Below are 15,350 nucleotides of genomic sequence, written 5' to 3'. Positions count from 1 at the left end.
CTATCCACAGCACAAATGGCTCCTCCCTTCCTGAGTCTTTGGCTGTACTTTCCACCAAGTTTCATTACCCTGTCAGCAGTTTTCTTGAAACTACCTAAAAACCCAGTAAGCAAAAGTGATCTAAAATGACACAAAATGAAAACCTGTATGCAAAGTATTTATCATTCCTTTGTTTGGATTCTAAAACCGCTCCTCAAGATTAATGAACACAGTGACACTAAACTCTTGTTCCCAGTTTTATTGACTCCGACTGCCCTAACACAATCGAAGGACAAGGTGGTATGAAGACAGAATTGAGAAGTGGTTACTGTCACCACACATGTACATACATGTAGTCCGTACACAGACACATTAAGAACAAATGGTTGGCTTTCATACACTTGTTAAAACAGCAGAACAAAACAAGCTCAAACACTGTGGTGAAATCATCCACACGTACATCATGTTTTAAACGCCTTTTGGTAATATGAGCCCTCACCTACTATAGTCAGGTATTCCTGAATACACTGCAATGCAGAGTAGATATCAATTAGTAAAAGTAAATAGTCAAATTAAATAAAACTAACAATTAAAATTTTACGGAGGCCACTTTGTTGTTTGATAATTCTAACGACTAAAAAATTCAAACTGTTCAGCTGTAGCCAGTGCTCGACAGAGCAACCCTGACGAGGTGCCTCTGCGTACAATCAGCCGGCATATAAAACAAAAAAATTATACCCAGTAAAAAGGGAAATTAGCTTCAGGTTGCAGGACGAGGAAGCCCGGTCATTCTTTACAATGGGCTCTACTGTACAGAAGAGGGATGTACACCCTGAAACCCAGAGTGTTAACACAGATGCCAAGGAAGCGGAAAGTATCGACAGCAGGCTCCCACTATTCAACAGACTGACTTTGTGGGCAGCTTTCATTGTGAATGTGAAGAAAGGTCAAGTGATCTGAATATCAAGGTGCCTCTGTCTGGAACCTTGTTTGAAGGAGGAACAAAAGGATTTCTGGTTTTCCCCTGTGCAGACAGCCATGAAAAAAATCTGATTCACAACACACAAGATTTTGAAATCAAACGTTCATTATAGTTTGTACAGAGGTCTTGTGTATTCCTAAAGCCAAAGGGAGTTTTAAAAGAGGAAAAAAAGTGAAAGCAGCAAAGAACACAGTTAGCCACAAAGGGTGAAACGTCAAATTAAACAATCTTGAATATCCCGTTAATCAAAATATCAAAAGACGCCAAAGTCGAGGTATCCTTGAGTTTTCCTTTGGACAAAGCAGAGGGCAAGAAGACATACAGAAAAGAGGCATCAAAGTACCTTTCAATCTTGTCATTCTTCCTCCTCCTCCCCGCCTCATTCAGCGGCTCCCCAAGGTGAGTCTTTAGCATTTTCACTTGGTCGCGCAGTTCAGCATTCCGGGGTGGTTAATGGAATTAAAATCAATGACAATCTCAGTCCTCTTGGGTTTAAACTGCCTGCCAAAACACAGAGAAAAAAACAAACAAAAAAACACATGCATTAGTGATGCACAGGTATGAGGACACATGCGGAAAACGCCACAGAAAAACATGGATGAGGATGAAAGTCCCTTTTTTGAGTCATACTTTTATTTGCCTCCCACCCAGATAAATTTTCAAAAGGCCAGTGTCGAAATTTTTACCCACCAAAAACCATACTCCTGGACAGAGGGACAATAGTAGTTACTGGATGTAATTCCAGTTCTAGGAGTGCTTTGCTATCGGTTAAGATGGAAACAGAATTGTCCCTCACCATCCAGTCAGGAGGTTGCTACCACACAGTTAAGTCCATTATAAAAGTCCATTGCCACAGTTACTCGTCTTCCTTTGAAACTCATTCGCGTGTACCGACACTGGGGCCAACTAGGACTGCGGTTAGGGGGCTATACATGCACTCATAGAACTGTGACGTCCAGTGGCTATTATTTCTATTTTGTTCGTGCTTTGACTTCCAACGAACTTTGCTATTGTGTACTCCCAGAGGAAAAGGGCGTTAGGTATGTGATGTTCTCCCAGCTGGACTCGAATCACACCCTCGTAATCCAGTCCTAACTGTTTGCAAGAGAAAAATAGAAAAAACACAGACCAATGCTGGAGTACAAGCCAGCAAAGGGTGGCATACCTCCAAAACTAGACAATGACACTAATTCTGACCACCAAATAAGGACAAAACCCAATATCATGTCACAAAGATACGACTGAACGAAGGTGGAGGTGGAAGCAGAAGCCCCAGACACGGCCAAGCAGATATCTTCCAACACATCCTTAAAACACCCCAAGTTAAATGCGCCCCGAGACCCCAGCCTCACAGCTCCTGTGGATTGAATCGCAATTTCCAATGAGCAATCCACCAAGTTAACAGAGGAGGAACTCCCTGAGCTCATGTGCCATGGCAAAGAGTCAGGCTGGCCAACTCCAACAGCTCAAAAGGCGGGTCACCCAGCACCATCTTCAGGTCACATCCGGCAATTAGATGAGCAGCAGGCCCTCAATCTGCAGATGTGTCCTGGTCCCAATCACCATGGCAATGCACAACACACATCCCAAAGGTAAGATGTGGCATGATTTTCTTTCTTTCAGCCAATCACACTGCAGCATATACAGACACGGGTCGGTCCACAGCTCTGCTGACATCATCTGAACCAGGTCCGGGAACCACCTGCCAACGGGATAGACATGCTCCTCTGGCTGGTGTGTGTTCATAACTCGTGAGTAGAGGTGAAAGCCAGATAACACACTGCAGTACGCACTGCTCCAATGTGGATCTCTTGCCCTTGATTTTTAGGTTATGGCTTCCTTTCACAGGAGCAAGGTTATTTCCTCCTGTAAGGCTCCCACTAGGTGGCGCCGGGGAGAGAGGTTTACAGAATGATGCTGAAAGGTTGGGGTTGATGCAGAATTATAACGAAAAACCTTCCTTCCTGTGCTGTCTACACAGCATAGAGAGGACCGCAGAGAAGCACCCACTTCATGTGAACCATCAGCTCCCAGCACCCAGTCCCTCCTTTCCTGAGGCTTTTCCTCAGGCTTTCCTGAGGCTTTTCCTCAGGAGGGACTGGGTGGGCGAGTCCATTCTTTTTCCATGCACCACTCTCTGCACTCTCACTGATGGTTCTGCCTCTACCCCACCAGCAGGTGTCCCCACCGCGTGTGCTTTTTGACTCATCAGAGACAGACAATTGCAGCAAAGGCAACCGGATCAATATCTCAGCCCCATGAACCTGACCTTTAATTCAGTCAACCAGGGAGCCTCGAGAACACCTTCGAGCACTTTGACTGCCCTCAAAAATTCTCCACTCACTGTTGAAACCAACAAAAGCAGCACTTTCATTTGTTGTGTGATTCACCTGTATTGTATTCTCGCCATGTCGAGCAGCCTTCTGGACGCGGTAAACTCATCCGTGTCATGGTACTTATCAGAAAGATACACCACTTCCTTGAGACCTGGACAGAGGGAGAGAGGGATTATGAAGGGATGCAGATGACAGCAGTGTAACATAAAGATTGTGATTAGTAGATTTAGCAAGAGTTGTGTTTCTTGCCTGGGGAATGTTACACTTTTTGAACCGAAATAATTAAAGTTGGGAAAACAGCCAAATGAGAAGTACGCTGTTCACGCTGAGCACAGTCGTGCTGTGAGGCACCAAAACAAACTCTGATGATGAAAGCTTTTTTTGCCTCCACACAGTAGACCTCTGGTTCTTATTCTTTACTGTGATGAATCTTATTTTATAGGATTCATGATGGAACAGAGAGTAAACAAAAATCATTAAAGGGTGTAACACATCGAAAACAACAGCCATCAGCTTGTCCTCAGACCAGAGCAGGTTAGTTCATAATTTGTATTGAAATTGACGTCTTTTGTTTTTTATATTATTTTCGTGTCAATTTAATATTTTAGTTTTAGAGTGGGTCTCAGTACTACTAGTTTCTTCTTTGTTAGGCTACTTCAAAAATAAAAGGCATCCCTTAATTCTCAAATCTCAACTCAATTTAAACTTGTCATTTCCTTTAAACAATGGCAAGAACAGGGGTGCAATCCCGACCATGTGTGTGTGTGAAGGAACGTTTCTGCAGCCCGAACATTGAACTTCTAGCCGTGGGGATGCGCCCGTATGATTTGCCGAGGGAGTTCTCGTCCGCCATTGTTATTGCTGTGTACGTTCCTCCATCAGCTGATGCAGATGCAGCAGTGAATACCATCTACTCCACTGTGTCCAAACTTCAGACTAAGCATCCCGGTGCATTTTTGGCAGTTACTGGAGGCTTTAACCACACCAGTCTGGATAAAGTACTGCCAACTTTGCACTAGTATGTTAACTGCCCCACTCGGAACAATAAAACTCTGGACCTACTGTATGCTAATGCCATGGATGCATACAGTGCTACTGCCCTTCCCCCCCTTGGTAGGTCTGATCACAAACTGGTCCTGCTGACTCCCAAGTATGTTCCTCTGGTACAGAGGCAGCCTGTAACCACCAGGACTGTGAGGAGGTGGACACAGGAGGCTAAAGATGCCCTGCAGGACTGCTTTGAGTCCACGGACTGGGATGTGCTGTGTGGACCACATGGGGAGGACATCAACAGCATGACGGACTGTATCACAGAATACATCAAATTCTGTGAACACACCACCGTACCATCCTGGACTGTAGAATGCTTCCCCAACAACAAGCCGTGGATCACCAGTGACCTGAAGGTGCTTCTTAATCAAAAGAAAGCAGCCTTCAGGTCTGGGGACAGGGAGGAGCTCAGGAGAGTGCAGCGCCACCTGAAGGAGAAGCTGAGAGAGTGCAAGGACTCCTACAGGAGGAAGCTGGAGGCAAAACTCCAGCAGAACAACGTGAGGGAGGTGTGGACCGGTATGAAGGAGATTACTGGGTTCAAGGGGAGAGAAAGACAACCAGGTGCCTCCTGCTGAGGGCCAATGAGCTAAACTGTTTCTTCAACAGGTTTAGTTCACCACCCTCATCTGTCTCCCCCACACCTCACAAACACCTCTGCTGCCTCCCCCCTTCCCCCCTCTGCCCCCCCTGGTGAGCTGCATAGACACAGAGCCCTCAACCTCAAAGGGCTCTTCCTCCATCGACGCCATGACCCCCCTCTCCCCTCTCTCTGTGACGACTGGCCAGGTTAGGAGACAGCTGGAGAGACTCCACCAGCGCAAGGCTGCAGGACCTGACGGCATCAGCCCCGGGGTCATGAAGACATGCGCCGTCCAGCTGGCTGAGGTCCTACAACACCTCTTCAACCTGAGCGTGAAGCAGGAGGAAGTCCTGGTGCTGTGGAAGACGTCCTGCCTGGTTCTAGTCCCTAAAAAGACAACTCCATCTGGCCTCAACGACTACTGACCGGTTGCCCTCACATCTCATGTGATGAAGGTGCTGGAGAGGCTGGTCTTGGCCCACCTCAGGCCGCTGGTGAAATCTTCTCTGGACCCTCTGCAATTTGCATACCAGCCTCATGTGGAAGTGGACGATGCCATCATCTACCTGCTGCAACGAGCTCAGTCTCACCTGGATGGAACCGGTGAATCTGTGAGAATCACTTTCTTTCTCCAGTGCATTCAACACCATCCAACCACTGCTGCTGAGTGAGAAGCTGCGGGTGGTGGGGGTGGACGCGCCCACCATCTCCTGGATCACTGACTATCTGACAGGCAGACCACAGTTTGTCCATCTGGGCAGTGTGCTGTCTGATACGGTGGTCAGTGGTACTGGAGCTCCATAGGGAACTGTTCTGTCTCCCTTCCTGTTCACCTTATACACCACTGACTTCCAGTGCAACTCAGAGTCCTGCCATCTGCAGAAGTTCTCTGATGACTCTGCAGTGGTTGGGTGTATAAGGGTACGGGAGGACAAGTACAGGGCAGTAGTGGATGACTTTGTGGAGTGGGTGGGAAGAAATCACCTGCTCCTGAACGTGGCCAAGACCAGAGAGATGGTGGTTGACTTCAGGAGGAAGACGACGGCTCCACAACCGCTGAGAGTTCTGGGAGAGGAGGTGGACATGGTTGAGGAGTACAAGTACCTGGATGTCTCCATCGACAACAGACTGAACTGGAAGACCAACATCAACACTGTCTACAAGAAGGGGATGAGTCGACTCTTTTTCTTGAGGAAACTTCGATCCTTCAATGTGTGCAGCAAGATGTTGGAGATGTTCTACCAGTCTGTTGTGGCCAGTGCATTGTACTTCTCTGTGGTCTGCTGGGGGAGCAGCATTGGAGCCGGTGACACCAACAGACTTAACAAACTGGTTAAGAAGGCCGGCTCCATCACTGGCTGCAAACTGAACAGCCTGGAAAAGGTGGTGGAGAGGAGGACGCTGAGGAAACTGTTATCCATATTGGATAATCCTGACCACCCTCTCCACCACCTGCTGCAGGGACAGCGGAGCACTTTCTCCAAAAGACTCCTCCAGCTCCGCTGTCACAAGGACAGATACAGGAGATCATTCCTGCCCACTGCAATAAGACTGTACAATAACTCACCTCTGGCAAAATCCATCACACAACAATAACACTGTTGTCTGTGTTTCTTGGTTGTTTGTGTATATATATACGCTGTACTGTATATACTGTGCATTTTATATTTAATATTTTTTACTGTTATTTTATTGCTTTTTATTATTTTATTATTATTTTATTGCTTTCCTGTATGCTGCTGTAGCGAAAAAATTTCCCCTTGGGGATTAATAAAGTAACTACCTAACCTAACCTAAAACCACGTTCTCTACGTATTCTTTAGTTTCCCTGCGTCTCCTTCTCAACACAATAATAGCAGTCGTCTCTCCAGATTTGCGCACCTGATTAATACGTTCCTTTCAGTTGTACTAAAATATAGACGCAATCACTTCTCCTATTTCTATTTTCAGGTTTAGTAAATATCATTGCAGGTGCTAACTTGTTTGCCTGAATGCATATGCAATATTGGGCATTTCTACTTGAACGTGCAAAATACAGGGAGAGGAAATGCAAATAGATAAATTTAGCACCTCGAAGGATATTTACTAAACCTGAAAGTAGATATAGGAGAAGTGACTGCGTGTGTATTTAAGTACGACTGGAGGGCACGTATTAATCAGATGTACACTAGAAGAGATGGCTGCTCTTAATGTGGGGAGAAGGAGACGCAGGGGAAACCAAAGAATACATAGAAAATGTGGTTTTACACCCGTGTAAACATTTTTGAAATGTCAGAGGCAAAGATTATTCAGACATATTGTCTGTCCAGCAATGACATTTTTTAGTTATTGAATGAATTGAATGATGACATGAAGAAGGAGCTGGACCTGCTGCTCAGTGTTGGTTAGAGGCATCGCATCTACCATCGTTTATTTGCCCACATTTTATTATGAGTCAATTTTACATCTTTCTTATATATCTTATTATCTTCTCTTAATTTAATCTATTGATCTTTTTGTTTTTCCCACAGCTTTGACTTTTTTCCACTGATAATCCTATACTGCGTTTCTTCTTATATTCATATTTCTTTGCTGTAGCTCAACTTATTGCTTATTGGCCTCCTTCACCAGTAACTCTGATTCAATGGATTTTAATGAATAAAATCCAAATCCAACCTGATATCAATGGCGCAATTATTCTTAGTAAATCCCCACAGAATGGGTGTAAAATAAACGTGCAAACTTTTGGAACAAGCAAATTTAGTACTTACAAATTTTAGATCTTAGTAAACTTTAGTGTATAAACTCGATTTGCAGATGATTAAAAGTTGCTGAATCCGACATAGTTTGAAGACTTTAGTGGATCAGGTCTCCACACTAACCTTTTTTTCCCCTACACACAGAGGGACAGCTTTCATCACCCGTCGCATAGTCATATATGTGCAAAATAATTCACAGGGCTGTTTGAGCGTGCTGTGAAAAGGTGCTTGGAGAGATCCTGCCTGCCTGAAGCAGACTCTGCCCACTGAGAGGCTGAGGCTGAGTGACTGACCATTAGTGGCTGGCAATCCACTGATCATTATTGTTGCAAATTTACTCCCCGATTTAAAACCCCATTTTATTTCATCTGAGCTGTGGCCTGCTGTGAGCTGTTCGAGCAGAGAAGTTTTCACACCAACCAAAAAAATGTTTTAAGTTAAAATGTGATTTTTCTTCTGAGTGAGTGAAGCAGTCAGGTCAGTGTGGGTAACGACTTTCTCTTGACTAATAAGAAATACTAATAGAGTTAGCAACAACTTTAAGCAGTAAAAATTAAGTTTTAATATAAAAATAAATATAAGCCACATAAAAGAGCATTTTTGGCCTTCAAATAGCAACATCAGTGAGAGCGGAGGGTCAGACTGTGTGTGTGTGTTGTCATCACCCACCTGCCTGGATGATGAGCTTGGCACACTCGTTGCAGGGGAACAGAGCCACGTACATGGTGCAGCCTTTCACATCAGCACTGTTCTTGTTCATGATGGCGTTCAGCTCCGCATGGCAGACTGTGGACAGAGAGTGTGTGTGTGTGTGTGTGTGTGGGGGGTCCTCAGAATTCAAGGTTACAGTACGTTACCAATCTGAATGCTGACATCATATTTTCATGACTGCATTGTGTTCTTCTAGCATTAAGCTAGGAAGAAGGAGCAGCTCACACATCTGACTTTATGTTGGATTTTAAACTTCAGTTCAATCCACTCTTATTTTAAGACTTGAGTTCGTCAAGTGAAGTCACCTGAGGAAATGACTCTGGAGTGACAAAAAGCTTCAACTTTGTCACATATAAAATGTCATGACCTTCGAATAGACGTCGTGAAATATCTTTAATGATGTCTGGCTGTTGTTCCGGCACCAGGTAAAGACACACTACATTGGTGTGAACACACTGTATCACCTTGGGGTCACCATTAGGACTCTGAATGGTTTTGTGTCACACATGCAGAACACTGGTTTGCTGTGTGACTTTTTTCACCGGAGAAACATCGCCATTGGTGATCCTCTGCCACCCTCTACAGGCCAACGTTTGAACTGTACACATGAAGAGACCTCAGCACCACAATCAGGACAAGCACCGTTATGCTGAAAGAATCACAGCATAAAGTAAGTCTTGTCAAACAAAACTCACTTTATTAACAAAAAAGAACTCCTTATTTACAATCAGAAAGGCTCTGCTCCTGTTTTCTTATCAACAAATTCACCGGAGGAAACCGGAACAAGAGGAAAAAATGGAAGTGTTTGGGGGGAATTTGGTCTTCACATTAAATCATCTAATTAAATGCTTATTATCAATGGAAGTGATTACATATTACTGCATGTTAAATTAGTTTTATACACACGTCAAGTTCTAAAAGACTGCACTTTGTCTTTGAGCATACAGTAGACCTATGCGTTGAATTAATGTGAATTAAACAGCATCTAAAGCTCTTATTTTGACCGCTGATGTAGTCGTTGTTTCTATATTAGTCACAGACTCACTGTTCTGGAAAGCTACGTCACTTTTAGGAGTTTTTTGGTAACTTTTAGTCCCATGGTTCTCTAAATTCAATAAATAAATTAAAAAAAAGATTAGAACAAAAATATGTCTGAGGTGCATCAAAAGAAGTGATTACATATGTATTCCTTTATATGTAGTGTCTTAAGAAGAAGAAAACAAAAATCCTCAACTTGCAATTTTTTGTAATTCCCGCAATTTTTCACAAAAAACTCACTTAAATCTCTGCAAATTACATCACAATTTTTGAGAAAATCTACCGCAAACATAAACATGTTTTTATCGCAACTACCACAAAAAAAATCTGTGAAATCCTGAACGGACTGATTACTTTGTCGAACTTGCATATTCTCTTTAACCAAACTGTTTGAGTGCATGTGTGTGTGTGTGTGCACCTGTGTTCCTACCATAAGGGTATTTTCTGTCCAGCCAGTCATCAGCAGAGCGCGACCACGGTAGCAGGTCGTCATCACAGCCATTGGGCATTCCATTGTAACCGATGCCAACGATCTTATTCTCCTGGTTCACTATACACGCTCCCACCTGCAGAGAGAGAGTCCAGCCACACACCAATGGGTCAGAAAAAAAATCCAATAATCAACGGCAGCGGTGGCCGTTCACAAACTGATTCATGTGATCGCAAGAGTTTCTGAGGTGTTTAGGACCAATTACAATAACTTCCGGTTTGTGCTCCACACAATCCAACAATTCCTGAGAAAACTGAGGTCAAAGGTCCTTGACACAGCAGAACTTTACAATATTATACAGAGAAACCCAACAATTCAACAATTCCCACATAAACTAGGAGGGAAAAACTCCTCTTTAAGGGAGAAAAACCACCAACAGAGGGAAGGAAAAACTCCCTCTGAAATGGAAGACACCTCCGACAGAACCAGGCTCAGAGGTGGGCAGCCATCTGCCTTGAGAGGTTGGGGTGAGGGGAGAGCAGAAAGAGAAAAGGACAGCATAGAGATACAAAACATGAACTGGTGGTGGGGCTGACAATCACAGAGCAGAGACATGCAGCTCCATGGCGGGAATATCTGCAAAAGAAAGAACAGAAACTACGCAAGTGTAATTTCTGTTGGGAGGCAACAGACAGTAAGCAAAAACTATGGGAGAGAGCCTGAAAACTGAAGGCTCTGGCTCCCATTCTACTTTTGGAAACTCTGGGAACCACAAGTAGACCAGAGTTCTGAGAGCTATTATTATTATAAGATGTCTAAAATATGATGGAGCCTGGTCATGAAGAGCTTTGTAAGTGAGCAAGATAATTTTAAATTATATTCTTGATTTAACAGGAAGTCAATGAAGAGAAGCTAAAACAGGAGAAATATGATCTCTGGCTAAATCCCGTCAGTACTCTTGCTGCAGCATTTTTGATCAACAGCAGGGTTTTTAATGTGTAATTTGGACATACTAACAACAAGGAATTTATCTGCTTCACACTGAGGCAGGAGTTTCCAGATTTTATTAATATTACGAAGATGAAAGAAGGCAGCCCTGGAGATTTGCTTTATATGGTGGCTAAAGGACAAATCCTCATCAAAGATGACTCCAAGGTTCCTCACAGTGTTGCTGGAGGCCAAGACAACGTCATCTAGAGTAACTAAGTGATTAGAGAAAGAGTTTCTGAGGTGTTTAGGACCAATTACAATAACTTCCATTTTGTCTGAATTTAGAAGCGAGAAATTGTTGGTCATCCAAGCCTTTATGTCTTTCAGACATGTTTCAAGTTTTATTAACTGATTTGTTTCGTCTGCTGTCATCTGCATAACAATGGAAGTTGATGCAGTGCTTCCTGATGATATCTCCTAATGGAAAAATGTACAAAGTAAAAAGTATTGGGCCTAACACTGAGCCTTGTGGAACTCCATAGCTAACTCTGGTTTGTCTGAAAGACTCATTGTTTACATGAACAAACTGAAATCTATCTGATAAGTACGATTTGAACTAATCTGATGCAGTTCTTTTTATCCTCGTAACATTTTCCAGTTGCTGTAATAAAATCGTGTGATCAACTGTATCAAAAGCAGCACTGAGGTCCATAAAAAAATTTCAGAGACAAGTCTGAGGCTATTAGAAGATGGTTTGTAACTTTCACCAGTGCTGTTTCTTTGCTATGAAGAACTCTAAAACCTGACTGAAAATATTCAAACAGACCATTCCTCTGGAAATGATCACAAAATGGATTTGCTAAAACTTTTTCAAGGATTTTAGAAATAAACGGCAGGTTGGAAATTGGTCTGTAGTTTCCTAAAACAGCTGGATCAAGAGTCGGCTTTTTAAGTAAAGGTTTAATTACACCCACTTTAAAAGCCTGTGGTACATAGCCGGTTACAATAGATAGGTTGATCTGATGTAATATGGAAGTACTAATTAAAGGGAAGACTTCCTTGAAGAGTTTAGTTGGGATGGGATCAAAGAGACAGGTGAGGAAATAATTGCAGTTAGCTCAGAGAGATCAACAGGAAAGAAATGTTGAAGGTACAAATCTGGTCCCACTTTCGCTTCCAGGGCTGCTGTGCTTAACATCACATCAGTGACGGTGGCAGGAAGGGTCTTCCCAATTCTCTCCCTAATATTAAGAATTTTATTAGTAAAGTACAAACATCTACTGTAATGGGATTTATTCCCACATGCTGTGTAGTCCATTATTGTAATTTCAAATGTTAATAAGAAGTGGTCGGCCAAAAGAGGGTATTGAGGAAATACAAAAACATTTTCAGTTTCCATGCCATATGACAGAACCAGATCAAGGTTGCGGTTACCACAGTGAGTGGGTTTATTTACATGCTGAGAAAAAGCCAATAGTCTAATAATGAGCTGAAAGTAGAACTGAGGCTGTCGCCGTCCATGTCAACATGAATGTTAAAGTCTCTCACTATCATAATTTTATCTGAACTCAGCACTAAATGAGATAAAAAGTCAGAGAACTAGGTCAGAAACTCTGAATGAGGACCAGGTGGGCGATAAACAATAACAAATATAATCTTTTTTTTGTGTTTTCCAATTTGGGTGTGAGAGACTAAGAATCAGACTTTCAAAGGAATTACGACAAAATTTAGGTCTCGGATTAATTGATAAACTTGAGTGGAAGATTTCTGCCACTCTTCCTCCTCAGCCAGAATCTCGAGGAATGTGATAATTAATATGACTGGGAGGAGTTGCTTCATTAATACTAACATGTTCGTCCTGCTGCAGCCAGGTCTCTGGGAGACAGAATAAATCAATTTGATGATCAGTTATCAAATCATTTACTAACAGAGATTTAGACGAGAGATCTGATATTTAATCATCTGCATTTAATTGTCATATTTTTTGATCCATTAAATTGGTAGGATAAATTTTTATTGATACATCTTTTGTTGAATTTTTTTTCAAATATAGGTGGTATTGGAACAGAAACAACCTCTATGGGATGTTGAAGGTTTTGGGTGAGTGACAGCTCTAAAGAAGCTGCAAAGGAGAGTGTAAAACTGCAACTCTGCATCCTGGCCTCAACCCTGGGATGTCAGTTTTAGGGCTGTTAAGAGACATGGCCATGTTTCTAGAAAGAAGAGCTGCGCCATCTAAAGTAGGATGGATCTGGATCAGATCAGGTTTTCCCCAGAAAGTATTCCAAATGTCAATGAAGCCCACATTGTTAGCGGGACACCACCTCGACAACCAGCGAAGACATACGGCTAAACATGTCATCACTGGTCCAATTAGGAAGGAGTCCAGAGAAAACTACGGAGTCCGACATTGGTTTTGCAAAGTTGCACACCGATTCCACATTAACTAGATGTATTACAGGTACCACTATCGTTAAAGGAGGCAGGGTTATAACTAAACATGTCACACACCGAGCAGGAAAAACAAGAAGCGGAGGGAGAGGGAAGCCATTGCTAACTGCTAAACTAGCGGTACCGAAACGCCAAGTGAAGTGAACGTTGGTAAAATATTTAACAGTAGAACTGCTCAAGTAGAGCAAGCGTGAGTTATAACTTGAAACTAAAAGAAGTGCAGAGATATTGAGAGGTTTAATTCAGGAAAAGAAGCTGAAATAGAAGTAACACCAGTCACAACGTTTGTAAACATGAAGTGACGCAATACGCTCGCAGTAACGTCAGACGTCCAAACAGCCACTCTCACTGGACCCAACCGGTCCACATGGCTGTGGACTGTAAGGAGGAAATCCACAGAGAACCCAAGCAGTCTGTGGACTTCAACTCACAACACCGACGGTAACCACCGAGCCACGGTTGTAGTTGTAGTTGTAGTTCGGCTGTCTGGGTCTTCGTATGGAGTTTTCACCTTCATCAGTAATAACGGTAACAAAATGTGTGCTTATTGAAGAAATAAAAGGCTGGAGGTATTGTGGAGGATTTTTTTTTCTCCACACAAACAACCTCCCCTCCTCACCCCCAACACACACACACACACACACACACACACACACACACACACACACCTGTGAGCTCGGGTCTTTGCTCCTTTGAGCTGACAGAAAGGCTACAGCCATGAAGTACTCGGGCCATTCTAGGTAGTCTTCTCTTTTCCGGGTTGTGCTGCTGCAGAGAAACACACAGACAGAGTGAAGCTTTAAGAGAAAAAACAACAACAATACCATTAACATCGAGTCTCCTTAAAGTCTTCAATCAAAGGTTCAGGATTTGTGACTGATGACTGAAACACAGCGCTTCACTTCATCGGTCTCAAAGCGCTTTTATACCGTTTTCGCTCAGAGCCGAAAGCATAAAGCCCGAGTTAACAGAAGAAAGCTGATAAACCAACCGTCGTGGTACTGATTATCTCGAACGGCGAGTTTCCGAGTATACCCATGAACCAAAAAATTACCCAAACAACATAACAGGAGCACAGACTGTATATAAAGATCTGGTTTAACGTCCACTCCTTTACTGTTTTTGTCTGTCCAGTGGAGATAAAACGTTTAGGTATTCACCCGTTCAGAGGACCAGGCTGCTGCTGCTGCTGCTTTCCGTCCATCGTCAAACACTCCGTTCTTCTGTCTGTGCTGCGGTGGCGTTTCCTGACTGTGAAATGACACGACACTTCAAACACGAAGCAGGAAGGCATCTCCCGCGCTTATACCAAAAACGTCATTACACCCTGTCTTCTGACTGACAGGACGAAGTCCTGAGTTCCCCACTGACGGATCCTTCCTCGGATCAGACCGGGATTTCGTCATCCAGGGCGGGCTCTCATTACCACGCCCCCTTCGGGAGGGGGGCTTTCAAAATAATCAGTTTAAATACTAACGCTGAAGAGTTGCTGTGTAGTTCGTTGCACCAACAATGATGTGGAAAAACTCCGATTTTTCTCCCTGTCATGTCCTAAAATAGATTCTGATAGAAGGGCTCTATGGGCACCACTCTATACAAGGGAAGAGTGACGTGATATCGCTAAGGAGGGCTCAAATTAAACTTTTTTTTCTATCTTCAGCATTTTGTGAACATCAAAGTAGGCCACAACAACATGTTTTTTTTTTTTTTATTGTTGCTGGGCTACTTATGTACAGATTAGTTATGGGAGCGCATCTATATGAATAATAATAAACTGCAAATATCCCACTGTGAAACAGGAATCTCTTCTGTAATAAAAACACTTGACGTGAAAGGAAAATGTATTGGAGTTTTGTAAACAGATCAGACTTTTACAAATATTCAAATACAAGTATCCCGACAGCTGCCATTAATACTCAGCCTTATTGTGAGGACGGATGCTGTGGATCAATATAAAATAATAATAATAAATGCATTTTAGGTTATAGGAGAGCCTATTTAATAAACGCAGAGGAAAAACTCCTACAAACAGCTGCAAGCAACAAACTCAACTTAGTAAAGTTGTGTTTTTATGTTCATTTCTGTGGGCAAAAATATGAAATTGTAGAGCAACCAGGTGGTG

General features: G+C 43.0%; 1 protein-coding gene across 2 annotated transcripts; it reads right to left on the bottom strand.

Moving 5' to 3' along the window:
• Nucleotides 1-223: 223 nt before the first annotated feature.
• dctd (dCMP deaminase) lies at nt 224-14,560 on the bottom strand. 2 transcript variants are annotated; one of them, XM_069168042.1, is made up of 6 exons: nt 14,389-14,560; nt 13,897-13,996; nt 9,848-9,983; nt 8,338-8,454; nt 3,352-3,448; nt 224-1,462 (listed from the first exon to the last, which is right to left on the bottom strand). In XM_069168042.1, exons 1-6 carry the CDS (start codon nt 14,520-14,522, stop codon nt 1,378-1,380), a joined length of 669 nt encoding a protein of 222 aa, XP_069024143.1. In that variant the 5' UTR covers nt 14,523-14,560; the 3' UTR covers nt 224-1,377. The 2 variants fall into 2 exon arrangements, with proteins under 2 accessions (XP_069024143.1, XP_069024144.1); XM_069168043.1 differs by having other exon boundaries at nt 13,897-13,993.
• Nucleotides 14,561-15,350: the final 790 nt, after the last annotated feature.

The sequence above is a fragment of the Embiotoca jacksoni genome, unplaced genomic scaffold (assembly GCF_022577435.1).
Source record: "Embiotoca jacksoni isolate LCO1_2020_lvr unplaced genomic scaffold, fEmbJac1.0.p SCAF_4, whole genome shotgun sequence".
In the NCBI taxonomy this organism is placed as follows: Eukaryota; Metazoa; Chordata; class Actinopteri; family Embiotocidae; genus Embiotoca; species Embiotoca jacksoni.
This window is presented reverse-complemented; position numbering and strand designations above follow the sequence as displayed.

What these genes read in the sequence shown, in the direction of transcription:
- dctd (XM_069168042.1), bottom strand. Translation starts at nt 14,522, where the DNA reads ATGCCTTCCTGCTTCGTGTTTGAAGTGTCGTGTCATTTCACAGTCAGG. An exon ending in CAGCCTGGTCCTCTGAACGG is followed by an intron (nt 13,997 to 14,388) that starts GTGAATACCTAA and finishes GTTTCTCTGCAG; the next exon opens with CAGCACAACCCGGAAAAGAG. An exon ending in GCAAAGACCCGAGCTCACAG is followed by an intron (nt 9,984 to 13,896) that starts GTGTGTGTGTGT and finishes CTCTCTCTGCAG; the next exon opens with GTGGGAGCGTGTATAGTGAA.